General features: G+C 33.3%; 4 protein-coding genes across 5 annotated transcripts; all 4 read left to right on the forward strand.

Moving 5' to 3' along the window:
• Positions 1-422: 422 nt before the first annotated feature.
• Positions 423-1,609, forward strand: LOC114370228 (uncharacterized protein At2g29880-like). Its single transcript, XM_028327524.1, has 3 exons — positions 423-730; positions 825-1,241; positions 1,562-1,609. The coding sequence occupies exons 1-3, from the start codon at positions 440-442 to the stop codon at positions 1,607-1,609; spliced, it is 756 nt and encodes a 251-aa protein (XP_028183325.1). The 5' UTR covers positions 423-439.
• Positions 1,610-2,468: 859 nt separating this feature from the next.
• On the forward strand, positions 2,469-3,250 carry LOC114369486. The gene has a single exon (XM_028326717.1). It carries the CDS (start codon positions 2,567-2,569, stop codon positions 3,131-3,133), a length of 567 nt encoding a protein of 188 aa, XP_028182518.1. The 5' UTR covers positions 2,469-2,566; the 3' UTR covers positions 3,134-3,250.
• An 815-nt stretch (positions 3,251-4,065) lies between these two features.
• Positions 4,066-10,049, forward strand: LOC114371220 (protein NPGR2-like). The gene is made up of 6 exons (XM_028328665.1): positions 4,066-4,346; positions 4,933-5,223; positions 5,746-5,998; positions 6,379-7,586; positions 8,706-8,859; positions 9,392-10,049. The coding sequence occupies exons 2-6, from the start codon at positions 5,014-5,016 to the stop codon at positions 9,709-9,711; spliced, it is 2,145 nt and encodes a 714-aa protein (XP_028184466.1). The 5' UTR covers positions 4,066-4,346; positions 4,933-5,013; the 3' UTR covers positions 9,712-10,049.
• A 2,301-nt stretch (positions 10,050-12,350) lies between these two features.
• LOC114369914 (rho GDP-dissociation inhibitor 1-like) lies at positions 12,351-16,003 on the forward strand. 2 transcript variants are annotated; one of them, XM_028327189.1, is made up of 6 exons: positions 12,351-12,745; positions 13,154-13,217; positions 13,312-13,533; positions 14,469-14,593; positions 15,271-15,332; positions 15,733-16,003. In XM_028327189.1, exons 1-6 carry the CDS (start codon positions 12,515-12,517, stop codon positions 15,821-15,823), a joined length of 795 nt encoding a protein of 264 aa, XP_028182990.1. In that variant the 5' UTR covers positions 12,351-12,514; the 3' UTR covers positions 15,824-16,003. The 2 variants fall into 2 exon arrangements, with proteins under 2 accessions (XP_028182990.1, XP_028182991.1); XM_028327190.1 differs by having other exon boundaries at positions 12,352-12,745; positions 15,728-16,003.
• Positions 16,004-17,586: the final 1,583 nt, after the last annotated feature.

Consider the following 17,586-nt stretch of genomic DNA (forward strand, 5'->3'; position numbering starts at 1 on the left):
GTGTTAATAATTTTTTAATTGTTATTGTGTTATTATTATTGTTATTTTGTTAATAGTTTTTTTTTAAATGATTTTATGATATATGAGTATTATTTTTATGGAAAATGCTAACATGTGCCCTTAAGACACTTGTTAGTGTATTAAAAGTCAAAAATTGTTGTTTTTAAGACATAGTTACTAATGGAAGTATCCTTAACATGTGCCCTAAGTGTGCATGTTAGCATGACCCTTATTTTATTATTAGGTAGTTTTTTATTGGTTTTTCTATTGAATTGTATATTATTCGGGATATAGTCACTATACTTTTGACAATTAGGAAACAATAACTATTTTTGTCAAATAACTAGTTTCTTATATATATATTAGCGATCAAATGGGGGATTCACAAGAAAATAACAAAGGAAAGAGTAGAGAAAAAGATAATTATGTATCTTGGACTATGGAGGATACCAATGAGTTGTTGCACCTCTTGGTGGATGCTATGAATAGGGGATTGCGTGATGCCAATGGGTCACTTAGCAAACAAAATGTAGAACGAATAATACTTCCTCAACTCAATGCAAAAACTAAATTCCCTAAAACTTATAGTCATTATTTGAGTCGGATGAAGTGGTTTCGAAACCAGTATAACATGATGTCAACCCTTATGCTCAACAACTCTGGCTTTGGATGGGACCCAATTGGAAAAACTTTCACTGCTCATGAGGATGTATGGAAAGATTACTTAAAGGTGAGCTAAGTTCATAATCTTTTAAATATATTAATAGTTATAAATTTAGTAAATTATAATATTTGTAGTATATTAACAATGATTTTTTTTTTAGTCCCACCCAAGTCACAGCAAACTTCGAGGAAAAAGTATGGTTGATTATGAGTATTTGAAGATCGTTGTTGGGGGTGGAGTTTCTAGCGAGAATAATTCTATATCAGTCAATCCAGATGATACTGATGCAACAACTTTTGAGCCAGAAAATAGAACTGTTGGGATAGAAGAATTTTCATATGATCCTAATAGTGATACATTCATAACACAAAATAACTATGAACCAGCATATCAGCCTCCATCACCAAACCAACCAAGTCCACCATCCCACCCCCCTTTAGATTCAGAGGTTCCCATAGAAAAACAAAACTGTCACAAGCGAAGGAGATCCGAGTATGGAGGGAGTTCAAGCGCTGTTGGGATCAACAATCAAGGCAACGTTCTGGAAAATCTTTCTGTTGGCATTGGGACTATTGCTGTGAATTTTGAAAAAATATCCAACATGATGGAGAAAAGAGAAAAAGATAGAGATAGAGATAGAGAGCTCGAGGGTATTATTTGGGATGTTATAAAAGAAATTCCAAATTTGGATGACATAACGCGTTTCAAGACAGCTGAATTGTTAAATACTAAAGCAAAAAAAGATTTTTTCTTGAAGATGTCACCAGAAGAACGCTCATCTTGGATAAACTTTAAGTTAGGGAATAATTAATATTTTGATCATCTATTATTAACATATTATTTTAAACATCGTGAGTTTGTTGAACTATATCTTTTGGGTCTCTATTTTGGTTGAAGTATTTGGTTTGTTTTTTGGTCGAACTATTATGGTTGTATTTTGGTTGAAATATTTGGTTTGTTTTTTGGTCGAACTATTATGGTTGAAGTATTTAGGTTATATATTTTGTGAAATTGTTGTGGTTAAACTTTAGTTATATTTATTTTATATATGAATTTGTATTAACTTTGATATTAACTTTGATATTGACTTATAACCATGACCATGACATAAAGAATGAAGAAATGGATGGAGATATATATAATGAAGATACAAATGATGAAGATATAGATGACGAGGAAACAAATGAAGAATTTTATGAAGCCACATACACATATGTGATGACAATTTATGCTTTAATAGATATATTAAATCAGTTTTTGAATATGATGCGTGGTGAACATATTGAATGTCCATTAACTCGACGACAAATTACTAGTCGGGGATATGACTATATACACAAAGCATTAAACGATGATCCTGCAATCTTTCGACAAGTATATAGGATGTATCCTGATGTATTTCGAAAGTTGTGCACGATTATAAGAGAAAAAACACCTTTGGAGGATACAAGATTTATTTGTGTTGAAGAAATGCTTGCATCATTCCTACAGATTGTCGGCCAGAACACTCGATATTGTGTAATCCGCAATACATTTGGCCGATCACAATTTGCTACAAGTGAAAATTTTCACAAGATTTTGAAAGCTCTGAACTCATTAGCACCTGATTTAATGGTTAGACCAGGCTCAACTGTGCCTGCAAAAATAAGGGAAAGCACAAGGTTTTATCCTTATTTTAAGGTATGTGATCATTATCTAATTATAACAAAATTATAATTATAATTGTGATTATTATAATAATATTTATGATTATTGATACACACACTTTAGGATTGCATTGGAGCTATTGATGATACACATATTCCCGCATCAGTAAAAAGACGAGATGTAAGCAGTTATCGTGATCGTCATGGAAATATATCACAAAATGTATTAGCTGCTTGTAACTTTGATTTGGAATTCATGTACGTTCTTAGCGGGTGGGAGGGTTCAGCACATGATTCCAAGGTGTTAAGTGATGCTTTGGCAAGGAAGAATGGACTTAAAGTGCCCCAAGGTAAGTATTATCTAGTGGATTGTGGATTTCCTAATCGACGTAAATTTTTAGCCCCATATCGAGGTGTACGGTATCATCTACAAGATTTTGCAGGTCACGGTAATGACCCTGAAAATGAAAAGGAATTATTTAATCTTCGGCATGCATCCTTAAGGAATGTGATTGAGAGGATATTTGGTATTTTTAAATCGCGGTTCACAATTTTTAAGTCAGCACCTCCATTTCTATTTAAAATACAAGCAGAACTTGTGTTGGCATGTGCAGCATTTCATAATTTTCTTCGCAAAGAATGTCGTTCTGATGAATTTCCAGTGGAACCTACTGACGAGTCTTCATCTTCATCTTTAGTGTTACCAAATTACGAAGACAATGATCATGAACCCATTGTTCAAACACAAGAGCAGGAACGAGAAGATGCTAATATATGGAGGACTAATATAGGTTCAGATATGTGGAGAAATGCTAATAATTAGGCGAACATGAAGTGAGAATCACTTTGTTATTATTTTTTTAGGCAATAATGACTTTGTTATTAAAAGGTTTAAAATTTCTATCGTTTTTATTTTCTTTATTCAAACATTATAATTTATTTATCATCTTTTTCATTCACTTTTGTAACTTCTGTTATTTTTTTGTTTAAAATGTATTAATCTTTCAAAATCTTAAAAATTCATAAAGTACTTTGAAATCTTAAAAATCTGTGTTAGAAATCCATTAAAATCTTGGGTTAAGAATCCTGATTGTAAAAAGTCTTTTAAAAAAAATCTTTTAAAATCCCACAAAATCAATACAATCCCACATAATCTTTTAAAATCTTCAAGATTGTTTTTGTCAAAATATTCTCTCAAAATCCCAATCCAATACACCCCTATAAATTCACAGCGCATAACACTTTTGGGTACAAAAGTAGTCATTTGACTATTTTTTTAAGAAACACAAATTAAAAAGAAAAAAGTTTTTTAATTATACGTCAATTATCCTACAAATTTTAGGTGATATTTTTGAATTTTTCATAGCAAATATAAAAATTTCCACAACAATATTACTTATAAAATTATAATAATTTTGGAAATTAAACTGACAATGTCAACTTTAGGGATAGATATGATGATTGATGGGGCTAATTGTGTCATTTTGAAAATGACTTGAATAAGAAAAGTGAAAAAAAAAAATCGTTGTTGTAGGCGTGTGTACTATTCTATTCTACTAATAATAAATAATAATAAATTGATGAGTGAGTGTGAAGAGTGAATGAGAGCCAGCGCACGACTTTGAAACTTATTCCACGTGGCAAATACTTTCCCTCCGCTGTTACTGTTACCAGCGGTAATAAAACATTTACTGGACTGGGCCCCACAACAGTTGTAACATTAACCTTAACCATACATACAATACATACCCTCTCATTGCTGTTGCTGTTTCTGTCAGATCTTCTTCCTTCCATTCTCATTCTCTTCTGTTTCTACACCAATTTCACTTCAAGTAAATATCATCACACACACAAGTAGAGGAAAATAAAATAAAATAGAGTAGAAGCATAGAAAAGTAAAACAACGAAAGGTTCTCTGCTTTTTTTTTTTTGTTGCTCTCGTCGATTCAAAGGTGGCTTTGATTTGATTGCTCAAATTCAGTAATGGGTGTTGCTGTTTTTTGCACCCTCTGCTTTTCTTTCTGGAAATTCAAACGGTGAGAGCTTTCTTTTCTCTTGTTTTCTTTTACACTCTACTGGTTTCACACGGTTCAAGTTCAAAGTTTAAACCTTTTGCTCAACTGAATTCACTAGCAAATTTTGTGGAAATGATTTGCCTTTTTTCCCTCCTTCTTATGAATTTTATAGTTGCTGAGTCATTGTGGGTCGGTTTCAATTTTGTGAATTTGGCTCCATTATCCTTTTTCTCAATTTTATTTGACATATACAAATTTTAAAGGGGTTTGCGTCAATACAACAGAACGAAGATGAGGGAATCTGAATGGGTTTGACTCGAATTTTACTTTTTAGTGGTGGGGTTTGTGGTTTTTGACTTAAAGGGTTATACTTGTTTTCTAATTACTTTATAATCTTTCTGTTGTGTTTGTTTTTCCTGTTATGGGATTTCAATTCCACTGCATACAGTTTACCCAGTACGAACATTTTTGTTGGAAATTCCAAATTTGCGGCGCTCTTGATTTTTGCTTAATCTAAATGCATGAACAGGAGAGTATAAGGTTCTGAAACGGTTGTTTTTTGTGATGTCTGAGATTTGAATTGTGTGTGACATTGCTGGATTTGCAGAATTTTGAGTGAAGAGGAGAAGTATGGGAAGAAGCAGGATTAGAGAGAGAGAGGAAGGGAGGTGAGTTTGCAGGGAAGATAATGAAGTGCCTACGCTCCGGGGAGTCGTTGGGAGGAGCTGACGATGAAGTGTTGTTTCCTTCGTCATCTGGATCTCTTGCAAGTGCAATCAAGGACTTTTCAGCTAGTGAAAATTCTTGCCTGGCTGAACAGTTTGATAAGAAGCCGGACACTGGCAACATAGAAGAAGCTGAATCATCCTTACGTGAGAGTGGCATCTTGAACTATGAGGTTGATTTCATCAAAACACCTTACCTTTGGTTGTTATACTGAATAGTCAGATATGATTTGTTCTTTGTTATTTACTCTAGGCCCTCGAGAGACTGAGAGTGTATATATATATATATGTTTGAAATGATTGCAGGCTTGTCAGCATGGTTTCTTCTTGTTTAGGTTATTTGTGGTGTGGATGTATAAACTACTTTCAGACTTTTCTGTCTATGCTTGTCATTGTGCACTGGAAAGTCGGCATCTATCTGTTGTTGTTTGACAAAATACTTCATCTTAATTAAATATATGACCAAGGCACTGGTTTCTATATTTCTGAGATCATGGCTATTGCATGTTGTTTGTCTGATCTGATGTCCATTTATTAGATTTAAACAATGCAATTTTTTTGGACTTTAGAATTTAAATTAAGTCAATAAAGCCAGTAACTTAGTGTGTTTGTGTATGTGTTTCTTCTTATTTTAAATTAGTGATTATCTATGGCTACTATTATTATTTAAAGAAAAACATGTCTATAATGTGCAGGAAGCTAGAGCTCTGCTAGGAAGATATGAATATCAGAAAGGGAATATAGTAGCTGCTTTGCATGTCTTTGAGGGAATAGATATAGGTGTTGTGACTCCTAAGATCAAAATCGCCCTTTCCCGAAGCAGAGAACGCCGCAAGAGACATTCTCAAAATCATGCTGAACCACAAATGTCTATACATTCTGTTGGCTTACTATTGGAAGCTGTATTCCTAAAAGCAAAATCTTTGCAGGTTCTTGAAAGGTTTAAAGGTACCCCCACTGGTTTTGTGATTCAAAGTCTTGTCTTTTTTTTTTTTTTTCACTTCAAGAGATTTGGGTTTTTGTTGCATATTTCCTTTTCAATCTGCACCTAGTAAATCCTTTTCGGCCAGCTACTTTCCATAATATGGCCCCTCCCGATATACCCTGTTACTTGACCTGATTATTGTGTTGTCCATCTTTTTTACCTGAGAACTACATTACCTGGAGATTCCAGTAACCACAATATTGACATTTTTGGCAGAAATTGTTTGATGAAAGGATGGAGTTTTTCTGAACTTGAGTGGTTTTGAAAACTATGAAATTGATAAGCTCCATGAGAATGAGAAGTCATAGCATATTCTAATGTATCTTTCCAATCATTCATGCAGAGGCTGCCCAATCTTGCAAAGTTATTCTGGATATAGTGGAGTCTTCATTGCCTGAAGGCATGCCTGATAACTTTGGTGCTGAATGTAAATTGCAGGAGACCCTCAACAAGGCAGTTGAGCTGCTTCCAGAATTATGGAAACTTGCTGATTGTCCACGTGAATCTATTTTGTCTTACCGACGAGCACTCCTTCATCATTGGAATCTTGATGCAGAGACTATAGCAAAGATTCAGAAAGAATTCGTTGTTTTTCTTCTTTATAGTGGAGGAGAAGCAACACCCCCTAATCTCCGTTCCCAAATGGATGGCTCATTTGTGCCTAGAAACAACATAGAAGAGGCTATACTTCTTTTAATGATTTTATTAAGAAAGGTCTCTCTGAATAGAATCGAGTGGGATCCTTCAATTTTAGACCACCTTTCATTTGCTCTGTCTGTTTCAGGCGATTTGACAGCTTTAGCCAATCAATTGGAAGAATTGCTTCCTGCGACTATCCATCGAAGTGAAAGGTACTATGCTCTAGCTCTTTGTTATTATGGAGCAGGTAAGGACTTGGTAGCCCTGGATCTTCTCAGAAAGTTGTTGAGGAGTAGAGAGGATCAACACCATGTTCCTGGTTTGTTAATGGCTTCTAAGATTTGTTGTGAGAACTCTACTCTTGCGGAAGAAGGAGTAAGCTTTGCTAAGCGAGTGCTTCAAAACTTGGATGGTAGATGTAATCAGCTAGAAAATCATGCCAATTTCTTTCTTGGTGTTTCACTTTCAGCACATTCGAAATTGGCTGCTTCTGATTCTGAGAGGCTTAAGAGACAATCTGAGGCACTTCACGCCCTAGAAACTGCTGGCAGAATGAGAAACCCCCTTGTACTATACCATCTAAGTTTAGAATACGCAGAACAAAGGAAGTTGGATGCTGCATTTTATTATGCAAAGTGCTTTCTAAAACTGGAAGGTGGTTCTAATGTTAAAGGATGGTTATTGTTAGCCCGGATATTGTCTGCTCAAAAACAGTTTTTGGATGCTGAATCTATTGTCAATACTGCTTTGGATCAAACTGGAAAATGGGATCAGGGTGATTTGTTGCGAACAAAAGCTAAACTTCAAATTGCACAGGGCCAGTTAAGGAATGCCATTGAGACATATACGCAGTTACTTGCTGTTCTTCAAATTCAGAGTAAAGGATTTGGTTCTGGGAAGAAGCTATATAAGGTTTCAGTTCTATCAGTTTGCTGTTGTAATAACTTATGCTGATTTTTCCTTCAATTGAGCTTTCTTATTCTTTCCCTTTAGAATTTGAATAGGAACACATTCTTATTGTGTAGTATTTTTCTTTTCTTGAGAGTTTTTCTTTTTTTCTTTTTCCTATATGCCAGATATTACCTCCTTGAATAAGGGTTTCATTCAATTAAAATAGTAGCATACATAGTCACACATCCCTTTCAAGAGGGTGTTAGGTTTGTCTGGGTTCTACATTCTTGAAGTGTCATAATTTCAAATCTATTATTTATCATTCCATTGTATCTCAATCTCATATTTTGGAATCCGAACAGTCCACACATTGTGCCTGAAGAATTATTCAACTCATACTTGGCTATTACTAGGATACATACTTACTAAATCCCCATTCTCTCCAAGTTCAAGCTTAAGAGTTGTTATTTATTAGTTAGTGGCATTAGTTTGATCAACTGTATTTGCTATAAAAACATTTTTTAAGTCATACTGTATACCACATTGTTGAAATATACATACCTTAACATTTCCTTAAAGATCCATTAAAAGAACATTTACTTAAAGAAATCAGGCACAAGGATTTGTTGAACATTGTTCGTTACTAAATTCATCTTATTGTATTTGCTGTTTATGGTCGGTTGTCTGCAGATCTGTCAAACTATTTGGTGACGGAATGTGCTCCGCAACTAGATGGTTGCTTTCTAGGTCTACCATTCATGTCTTAGATGCAATCTACCAGGATGTGCTGTTTTTCAAAACAAAATATAAATGTTTTGTTTGTTGTACCTGCATAATGCTCAGTTTACGTGTTGAAGCATTTTTTATGGATGAGTTGAAGTTGATGTGGTTCATGCAAGACTATATAGGATTTAGACATATGCAATTGCCATTAATGTTCAATTTAGAATGACTGTTTGCATTTGGAATTTCAAAAATTAACTCTTGCTTCAGTATAAACATTGTTGAATCTGGATGCATTTTATTTGTATTCTTTGTCTCTTAAGTTTTTCTTTTCCTTTTTAATAATTTTTAATTTTAACTTGTGCAATAAGACAAATTGTTCTAGCTGCTTAATTTTTCTCCCCTACCTCATTACAGGACAATAGAGATCGTGCTAGGAACTTGGAAGTGGAAATATGGCATGATATTGCTTATGTATATATCAGTCTTTTACAGTGGCACGATGCAGAGGTGTGTCTTTCAAAATCCGAGGCCATCAAACCACTCTCTGCTTCCAGATGTCATGCAATAGGTAAATATATCTGATTTTTATTTTTGAGTTTATTTTTTTCCATTTAATTTTCCCCGAGACGAAAAGGATGCTAACAGGTTTTCATCACTTGAAAATAACTGCCAGATATTGTTTGATGTGGAGAATATTGTTTATTTGGGGTATTCTTTATATACAGCTATGCAATATGTTGGTGCACTAAGGTGCCAAAAGATTGGATGAGACCCCGGGGGCATACTCCAAATAACAATAAAACAATGAAATAGATCTAATAACATAATCCAAATTTGTTGATAGTGATGACAATCTAACCTTTGTCTACGTGCATAACTAAATATATTTCACAAAGTACCATATATAACAGCTTCAAAAATCATAAACATATGTAGCATGATATATTGATGAAAGTGTGCTATTTTCAGCAGAATAAGTTGTATCATATTGTACAATCTTATTGAAATTGATAACATGGTGAATACTCATGAAGTTTTCCATTCTAGTTGCTTCTCACTTTCTCAGACATATGGGTTGTTTTGTTTGTTAAATTTCACAGGCATAGTGTACGAAGCAAAAGGTCAATACAAAGAGGCTCTAAAAGCTTTTGGTGATGCCTTGGACATTGATCCTGGCCATGTCCTTAGCATAATCTCCACTGCTGTAGTTCTTAAACGATGCAGTAATAAATCAAATCCAGCAGTTAAAAGCTTTCTGATGGATGCGCTACGGCACGACAGATTCAACGCTTCTGCTTGGTATAATCTTGGCCTTCTTCACAAGGCTGAGGGTACAGCATCATCATTAGTTGAAGCTGCCGAATGTTTTCAAGCAGCACACTTTCTTGAAGAATCTGCACCTGTTGAACCTTTCAGATGACTCATTCTATGATGGCTGGTCTACTGGTAGAAGCAAAAGAGCAAGCATGTTTCTTTTAGAGATTAAATAGCAAGGAATTTTCCTGTGAATCCTTCTGTCTCAGGATAGCTAGGAGAGAGATATTGATCATGGTTTGGAAGGCTAGTTCATAAGAAGCAATAGTAATAAACAAAAGAAAAAGTTGGCAAACTCTACAAGCAGTTTTGTGATGCAATGATTCATGCTTGACGTATTCAACTATTCATGTATACTTTTTCACATGCTTCTTTAGAGGTCAATTCAGAAAGTAATAAAAGGAAAAGTAAAAAAAAAAAAAATAGAGGCTTTTTTCTTGTTTATAATGATTTGATTTGAGTTAGATTTCCTTGCTTGCGAACTCCTCTTTCATGCAAAAATGATTTTGGACATGACATATTTAGACATTGATTATTTTTTAAATTATTGTATCTAAATAATTTTTTTTGTACATTATTATTTTTGTTTGGTGAATTCATGAAGTATATTCAAGGGTTCACTTTATTTAAATTGCCTTATGATATTAATCCCTGTTTAGCTGTTTGCGTTTTCGATATTTGATATTTCATTTTTGTAAGCATCACCTTAACACACTCATGAGTATCAAAGTGTATTTTTAATATAAAAAAAGTGTATTTTTAATATTTTTGATGTCGATACCATTTGCATGAGCACGATAAGCCATATCTGGGATTATTTTTTTTAAGGTCAGGCTAAGAGATTATGATGGTTGACGCTTGGCGTGAATGAGGTGTTGGATTAACACCATTATTTTTAATCAAGTTTTTTTTTTTTTAACTGATTTGGTCTCTCTCTCTTCTAGACTTCACTTTCAAAAGAAAATGCATTTAGAAAGGAAACCCCAGAAACAATAAGTCAATAAATAATTCTCATAGATAAATTATAATTGGAATACCACACGAAAGGCTTTATTAGCTAATGACTTTGGAATATCACTCTCATATGGTTGTTTGGATGAGAAATGAAACAGAGAAAGAAAAAAAGAAAAAGGAAAACAGAAATAGAAATAAAATAAAATAGAAAAGATACTGTTTCAACCAAAGTTACGTCATATAAATATGTCATGAAGCTTAACAATACTTATCTAAGTGTTATATGTTGTGCCTATTAATATAGGTGAGTGTACGAATCAATGATCTGTTTAATTCGATTTATTTTGTTGACTTGTTTATTAAATAGATCATGTTTTTTTTAATGATCCATGTCCAACTGACTTAGCCCGTGGGCCTAATAATATATAAAAACTTTGAAAATTTGTAAAAAACAATAGATATATTAAAAATCTGAAAAATTATTAAAAATGATAAAACTGAAAATTATCTAAAATAAGATGAATAAAAAAAAAAAAAGAAAATGTACATGGATTAATGAAATAGTAAAACTTAAAATAAAACTTCATCTATATCACTCAAACATCAAATAAAATGTAAAAAAAGCTCAATATCTAGATTTTGACATCAATAAATTCTAAATATTCAATTAATAAGAATGATGTCAGCATATAGTAATATAGTACACACTAAGTATTAATTATCAAATCCTTAATGATATTTAACCACACATCAAATAGTTCTAAGTAAATAAAAGTAAAAAATCTATAAAAATAATAAAAATATTTTTAAAAAATAATTAGTTTGTGGGATGACTCGTTAACCCATGAACCAAACCCATTTGACCTGTGAGTTAACCAAATAATTCCAAATAAACTGGCATTTAAATGATCTTAACATACTAAGTCTATAGATTAGATGGACCGTCTGCAAGTCCAAACTCATATACCCACCTCTACCTATCAAGATATTAGGTCATAATTTCTTTGAAGGCGTAAATATTTACATCCAATGTATTTCTTAACATGCAAACAAACATGCAGTTAGTAATATAAGTTTCATTTATTTCGCTTTTTAAACTCATTCAAACAAGCTCTGTATATATCATGATACATTTAAATGTTTACTACTGTCAATATTCATACATGTTCTGCATATTTGGTTCTGTGTTAGAACTCAAAAAACATGAATCAACATTTTAAATATTTGAAGTTAATTGTAAAGAGTAGCTTTTAGGTAGACGTAGAAATTGGACGTGAGTTTTGCTTGACTCGATGTGTAGCAGTTACTTCTGTATGTGTAGCTTTTGGGCATCTGTATGTGTAGCATTTATCAACGTACTTCCCTTCTTCTCAACGCACAAAACACAAAATATACAATTTTATTACTTGTGCATTTTACGCCTCAGAATGAGGAAATATCCGTTGCAACATGTACTCAAACATGTCCTTAGTTGTCATAGGCACTTGAGTACTTCGAGATTGAACATGAGACTAACAACTAGTTAAGTGTTAGATGATGGTCGAAAAACTCAGAAGCTGGGGACATTACCGGACTCAAGCTAGTGTCGCCAAACATAGAACATGTTTATGTAACAGTTTTTTATATATTTCTTATTTTTTTTTTACATTTTTCTTATTTTTTATTACATAATTATGTGTGGTACTAAGATTTGTTAATGAAAAATTTAACGTATAAATAAAGTTAGTGATTTTATTGCATAACCGAGTCTACTGTTGCTCTTATCCCTAATAAAAGGGACAAGGAGAGAGAATATGCAAAACAAGGGCAGACAGTGTATTTATACGTTGTACTAAACACTCCTTGTCTCCCCTGACCCTCAGTTTTGCCTTTTTTGTGAAAAAGTGTCTACAGAGAACAAAACAGAACGGAACAGAGAGAGAGAGGAGCTTCTCTACTTCACTTTCTGGAGAGACATGGAGGGTGCAAACTGGAGGATAACAGATGAAGAAGCAGGGCCATCCTCTTCTTCTGGGATTGCTTCAACTAAACAACAAAACCCACCTGAAACTTTTCATCATAGGAAGGAGGCAGAAGAAGAAGAAGAAACCGAGGAAGAGGAAGAAGAAGACGTTTGTCAGCATAAAAATATCACCTTTGTTCCTGGTCCTCTCCTTTCTCTCAAGGATCAGATCGAAAAAGACAAGGTTTTTCCGATTCTCTCTCCCCCCCCCCCCCCCCCCCCCTTTACTTTTAAAATCATGGGTTGGCAGCAAGTTTAATTTTTTATTTATTTGTTTTTGCTTAATGGGTTGTTTGTTTTCAATTCATGTATTCTGATGAAAGCTCTCACTGGTTAAATTAGGTAGAGATTACAATAGAATACCTTGAATGATTCAATATAAAACCGTTCAAGTAATTGTAAATATTTGCAAAATGTCTTTTAGATCATTAGTATTTTATTATGTACAGCTTCTCGTGTATTCTGTGAATAAACACTGCGTAGAATCAAATGATTTCCTGATGTATATTCCAAGGTAGTTTCTCATAATCGGTTAAGAAAGTGACTTTTGCTTGTGATTTTTTTTTATTTGAATGTTGGTTGTGCTGTGCAGGAGGATGAGAGCCTTAGGAGATGGAAAGAGAAGCTGTTAGGATGCATGGAAAGTGATTTGGATGGTGTGTTTAAGGAGTTTGTTTATTATCCTTGTTTAACCTCCACAGCACTTTTGCTTGGTTGTGTTTATAAGTTTTTTTTTCCTTATCCATGTAGGTCAGATACATCCTGAAGTGAAATTCCACTCCATTGGAATAATCTCTGAGGATTTTGGTGAAGTTATTACTTCTTTATCTGTGGATGAAAGCCAAAATGGTCATATTCTGTTTACTCTCAGGGAGGGCTCTCATTATCAGCTTAAGCTCAAATTCAGTGTTCTGCACAACATCGTGTCTGGCTTGACATACTGCAACACTGTGTGGAAAGGAGGGCTTCAAGGTAAACTGTCAACACTTTTCTCACATGATTTTAAATTGTGGTTTGCAACAACAATTGGCTGAATTGAAATATTGTGGTTTTTGAGGTATCCACAACTGTATACATGGCTGCATTTGCCCGCAATATTGCTGATCACAATGCAACTGTAACCACAATTTGTTTGTTGCTTAACTTGCTAGATATTCTTGAGTTTGTTGGATGATTATTATTTTACTGTTATTAATTGACTTTAAAATTCGTGGGTTTAAAACAATAATGTCTTGGCTCATGACTCTGGAAACCTGGCTCTCTAACTTTTTTGTATAATCTAAAATAATGATCATACAATATTCACCTAGATAAGTTCATCAGTTTGAATCTGGAACTTCAATACCATCATATATGCTTCTGGAGCAAATGCTCTACGGAACTTACTTTTGATGTGTTTGAGAAGCAATTGAAAGTATTACTGATTATTTGATCTATTTGTCATCCTTCAAGTCAGGGTTTGGCCTTGCATTTTTTGTGATAATTAGATTCCTTTTTCATCATACTTGTGGGAACATTAGGTTTTCGTACCTCCATAGGAGAAAAAAGGGAGCAACGCAAATGGTGGCTTGCCTGTGGAATAGTAATTGCTCTGTTAAATCTTCCTCTCCTTGAAGTGATATGTTCATAAGTTGGAAAAGAAAATAAAGTATTAAAACTTTGTTTAAGTCTTAGTAGTTTTCAAATAACAGCTTCTTTAAGCAAATCTTAATTTTCATTACCTGGTTTATTTATTAGAACTTACTTTTTGTCAATTGCACTGCCACCGCTATTTTCATAGGTAGTATGATTGTACAAAAAACATATATCTTTTGTTGACATTAGTTAATTGGTGATGACATCTTTTTTATGCATTAGTGCATTACATTGAGAATTCATAATTTCATATATATTCTTGGGCATTTCAGTTGACCAGAGCAAAGGAATGTTGGGTACCTTTGCTCCCCAAAAAGAACCATATGTACATGCCTTAAAAGAGGACATCACTCCATCTGGTGTGCTTGCAAGGGGTGTATACTCTGCTAAGATTAAGGTATGAAAAGTAAAATTACACATGTCTGTTTTACCTAATTTTTGTAGTGAATTTGCTGTCTTGAACCTTCTGGTTGAAGTATTTTTTAAGTAAACAATGCATTTTGCAAGTGTCTTAATTTTAAAGGCAAATATATGGTTACTTATCTGCATAGTTATACTTTTATTAACTGATATTTGATATGTATATTTTATACCTGCATCTAAGATCTGCAACTTGAGGAATATTGTCATAACATTTGAAAGTAACGACCTGTTTTTCTTTTTTCTTTCTTTTGCCTTTGAGAGATTTCAACTTGTACCTGTTTGATTCATATCATGCTCTAGACAGCCTGAATACTGATTCACACCTGTGTTTAGTGCTTGAAATTTGAAAATCCTAAAGACTCGTTACTTACCATTGTGCTCTAGTTCATTATAGTCAGGCATCAATACTTATCACAATCATCTATGGATTAGTCATCTAATTTGCCCTTATATTTTACAGCCACTATTTTAATTTCCAAAGGCTATATTTTACGAATTCATAATCCAAATGAATGAAGATGTAATGATTTATATGGTTTTCCTAGTTGCTGAAGTTGTTAGACAATAGTATGTGTTTTACACCGTCTTTTGTGTGTGTAATTTGCACAACTACTTGTATAAACTTGACACTCTTTGTTTGCTGTGTTATAGTTTGAAGATGATGACAGAAGGTGTCACATGGAACTCAAATATTCGTTAGAGATAAAGAAGAGGTAGTCCGGGTTTATGGCACATTGTGACATTCATCATGCATCTTTTTTGTATTTTTGAATTCTTTTTATAATTTTGAAACTATTTGTTAATTATGCTATTCAGTACTCAAATTTTCATTTAGAGTTGTGAGTAGTGACTTTTATTTTGCTTGCTAATCATACAAAATGGTTGTTTTGCCGTTGGCAAGTCATGTTCAAAGCCATAACATTTGTACGCAAACATGAGTTTTCAAAGCTCTAAGGAAATGTAAAATTCAGCATTTGTGAAAAGTACTTGCACCTTTAATCAGAACCATTAAATTTAATTGATTTATAACTATAGAGAAGCTTTAATATGAATATATTAACTATATAAAGTGTTGGATTCAACTACTTAACTGTGTTCCTTGATGAAGTGTAGAGGATGCGGTTCCCTAATTCTCGATCAAAATAACATAATTGAGGTCCCACTGCTACGTGACAGCAAGATAAACCGTAGGCTTCAAAGGTGACATGAAAAAGAAGCATCACCATAGCAAGTTTGACTGTTGCTAGAAAACGGTGCAAGTATTGGTTGAATAAGTGATTGAAAACTGAAAAAGTACTTATCAATATTGTGATTAGAAAAAAAGATGTTTACCTAAATAAGATATTATTCGTAATTTCATGTTTTCCCACTAATCTTGCGACAATTATATGCTTTTATGGGGGACCTATGAAACGGGCCAATAATGTGGCCAGAAAAATGCCAATTTGGATTGGCCCACTTAAATTTAAAAGAAAGTATACATCTTGATTGTTGATAGATCACTTGACTTGATTTGGTTTGGTGAAAATAATTAACGAATTATCTCTCAAAATTAAAAATTTGGGGGAATCTTCAATCAGTCTAGTTAAATTTTTTTAAGGGTCAGTTTTGGTCACTAATTTTTTTAGGAACTAAATTGGTATCCATATTCACTATGTAGGGACTAACTTGTGCTGACATACGTCTCAAGTGGGTACAATCACATCTTTTGTGAAAAATGCAGAAGTTACAATTGATAGATGTAGGAGTGATGCACGTAATAGATAATTCAAACGTATAAAAGACTAAACAATATAATAAGTATATACTGGAGATAAAGTTCATTTAGAAGGGTTTATTTTCATAAAGGAAATTAGTGCGAAAAAATAATTAATTCTATTTGCTCCAGAACTTTGGTTCTGACATTCCCATAATCAATTTAAAGGTTTTAAAAAAGTTTGTGGGAATAATCTTTCCCAAGAATATAAAGATTCCTCAAAAAGCTATTTCAACAAGGAGATGTAGGTGAATTTTCATTCTCGGACTGAAATGTAGGTGAATATTTAGGTTCTTCTCAAATGTTCAAATCACTTCAATGGTAAAGCTTAGGTTCGATTTTTTTATTTTTTTTTTGCAGCTAATCATTTCTCTGTGTAAGGCTTAACTTAAATTTGACTTTTGAAAACAATTGTAAAGATCCGTTAGATATCCTAGCTTTGGAATATGATTCCTTCGGTTTCCTTGAACTTTCCTTAACAGAAGCCAAAAGAAAAAGAAAAAAAAAAGTATTTTTAAGAAAGATCGATCTGCCCATCTTTTATCTCATGCACTTCCAACCTTATCACCAGATCACCATAGCCCCCCACCTTGTCACTTATCACCAGATCACATCCTAAAGTTATATATATATATATATATATATATATATATATATATACACACACACACACACACCTTATCCTAATGCTTACGTATTTGTGTACGAGTCTCTTACACCCTATATATCTCTACACACATGTATTTGTACATAGAACATAATGAGCAGGGTGTAAGATTATGAATTACTCCTATATGTTTAAGGTTTATGCTATAAGATTAATTATTTGAAATTAACTGCATAACAATTGGATTTGAATCACGGATCGATCCTGATCCAAGTAAAGTACAACATGCGATGTAAAACAAGGGACAAAAAACTGGCTAAGGCATCAAGCATCAGGTTTGGAGGAAGTTAATTCATGCAAAATAAAAAAAGAGGCATTGGTGAAAATAACAATGAAGTGAGAATCGAACAACTAAGGTTGGTTTTTGAAAACACGTAAGTTGTAGTGCTTAACGACGATAACAAGGACAAAAAACAAAGGACGAAAGTACAGAGTTTGAATCGGAAATACCGAAGAAGAAGCCTTAACGACCAAACTCCGAATATATATATATATATATGCACCATGAATTTATTGCTTCACTTTCATTTTAGTATCAAATTAA

Source organism: Glycine soja, chromosome 10 (genome assembly GCF_004193775.1).
Source record: "Glycine soja cultivar W05 chromosome 10, ASM419377v2, whole genome shotgun sequence".
Lineage (NCBI taxonomy): Eukaryota > Viridiplantae > Streptophyta > Magnoliopsida > Fabales > Fabaceae > Glycine > Glycine soja.

Coding starts and splice junctions, on each gene's coding strand:
- LOC114370228 (XM_028327524.1), top strand. CDS start 440: ATGGAGGATACCAATGAGTTGTTGCACCTCTTGGTGGATGCTATGAAT. Junction 731..824: donor TATGGAAAGATTACTTAAAG/GTGAGCTAAGTT, acceptor TTTTTTTTTTAG/TCCCACCCAAGTCACAGCAA. Junction 1,242..1,561: donor TTGGCATTGGGACTATTGCT/GTGAATTTTGAA, acceptor TTTTGGTTGAAG/TATTTGGTTTGTTTTTTGGT.
- LOC114369486 (XM_028326717.1), top strand. CDS start 2,567: ATGTACGTTCTTAGCGGGTGGGAGGGTTCAGCACATGATTCCAAGGTG.
- LOC114371220 (XM_028328665.1), top strand. CDS start 5,014: ATGAAGTGCCTACGCTCCGGGGAGTCGTTGGGAGGAGCTGACGATGAA. Junction 5,224..5,745: donor GTGGCATCTTGAACTATGAG/GTTGATTTCATC, acceptor TATAATGTGCAG/GAAGCTAGAGCTCTGCTAGG. Junction 7,587..8,705: donor CTGGGAAGAAGCTATATAAG/GTTTCAGTTCTA, acceptor ACCTCATTACAG/GACAATAGAGATCGTGCTAG.
- LOC114369914 (XM_028327189.1), top strand. CDS start 12,515: ATGGAGGGTGCAAACTGGAGGATAACAGATGAAGAAGCAGGGCCATCC. Junction 12,746..13,153: donor ATCAGATCGAAAAAGACAAG/GTTTTTCCGATT, acceptor TGTGCTGTGCAG/GAGGATGAGAGCCTTAGGAG. Junction 15,333..15,732: donor TCGTTAGAGATAAAGAAGAG/GTAGTCCGGGTT, acceptor GATGAAGTGTAG/AGGATGCGGTTCCCTAATTC.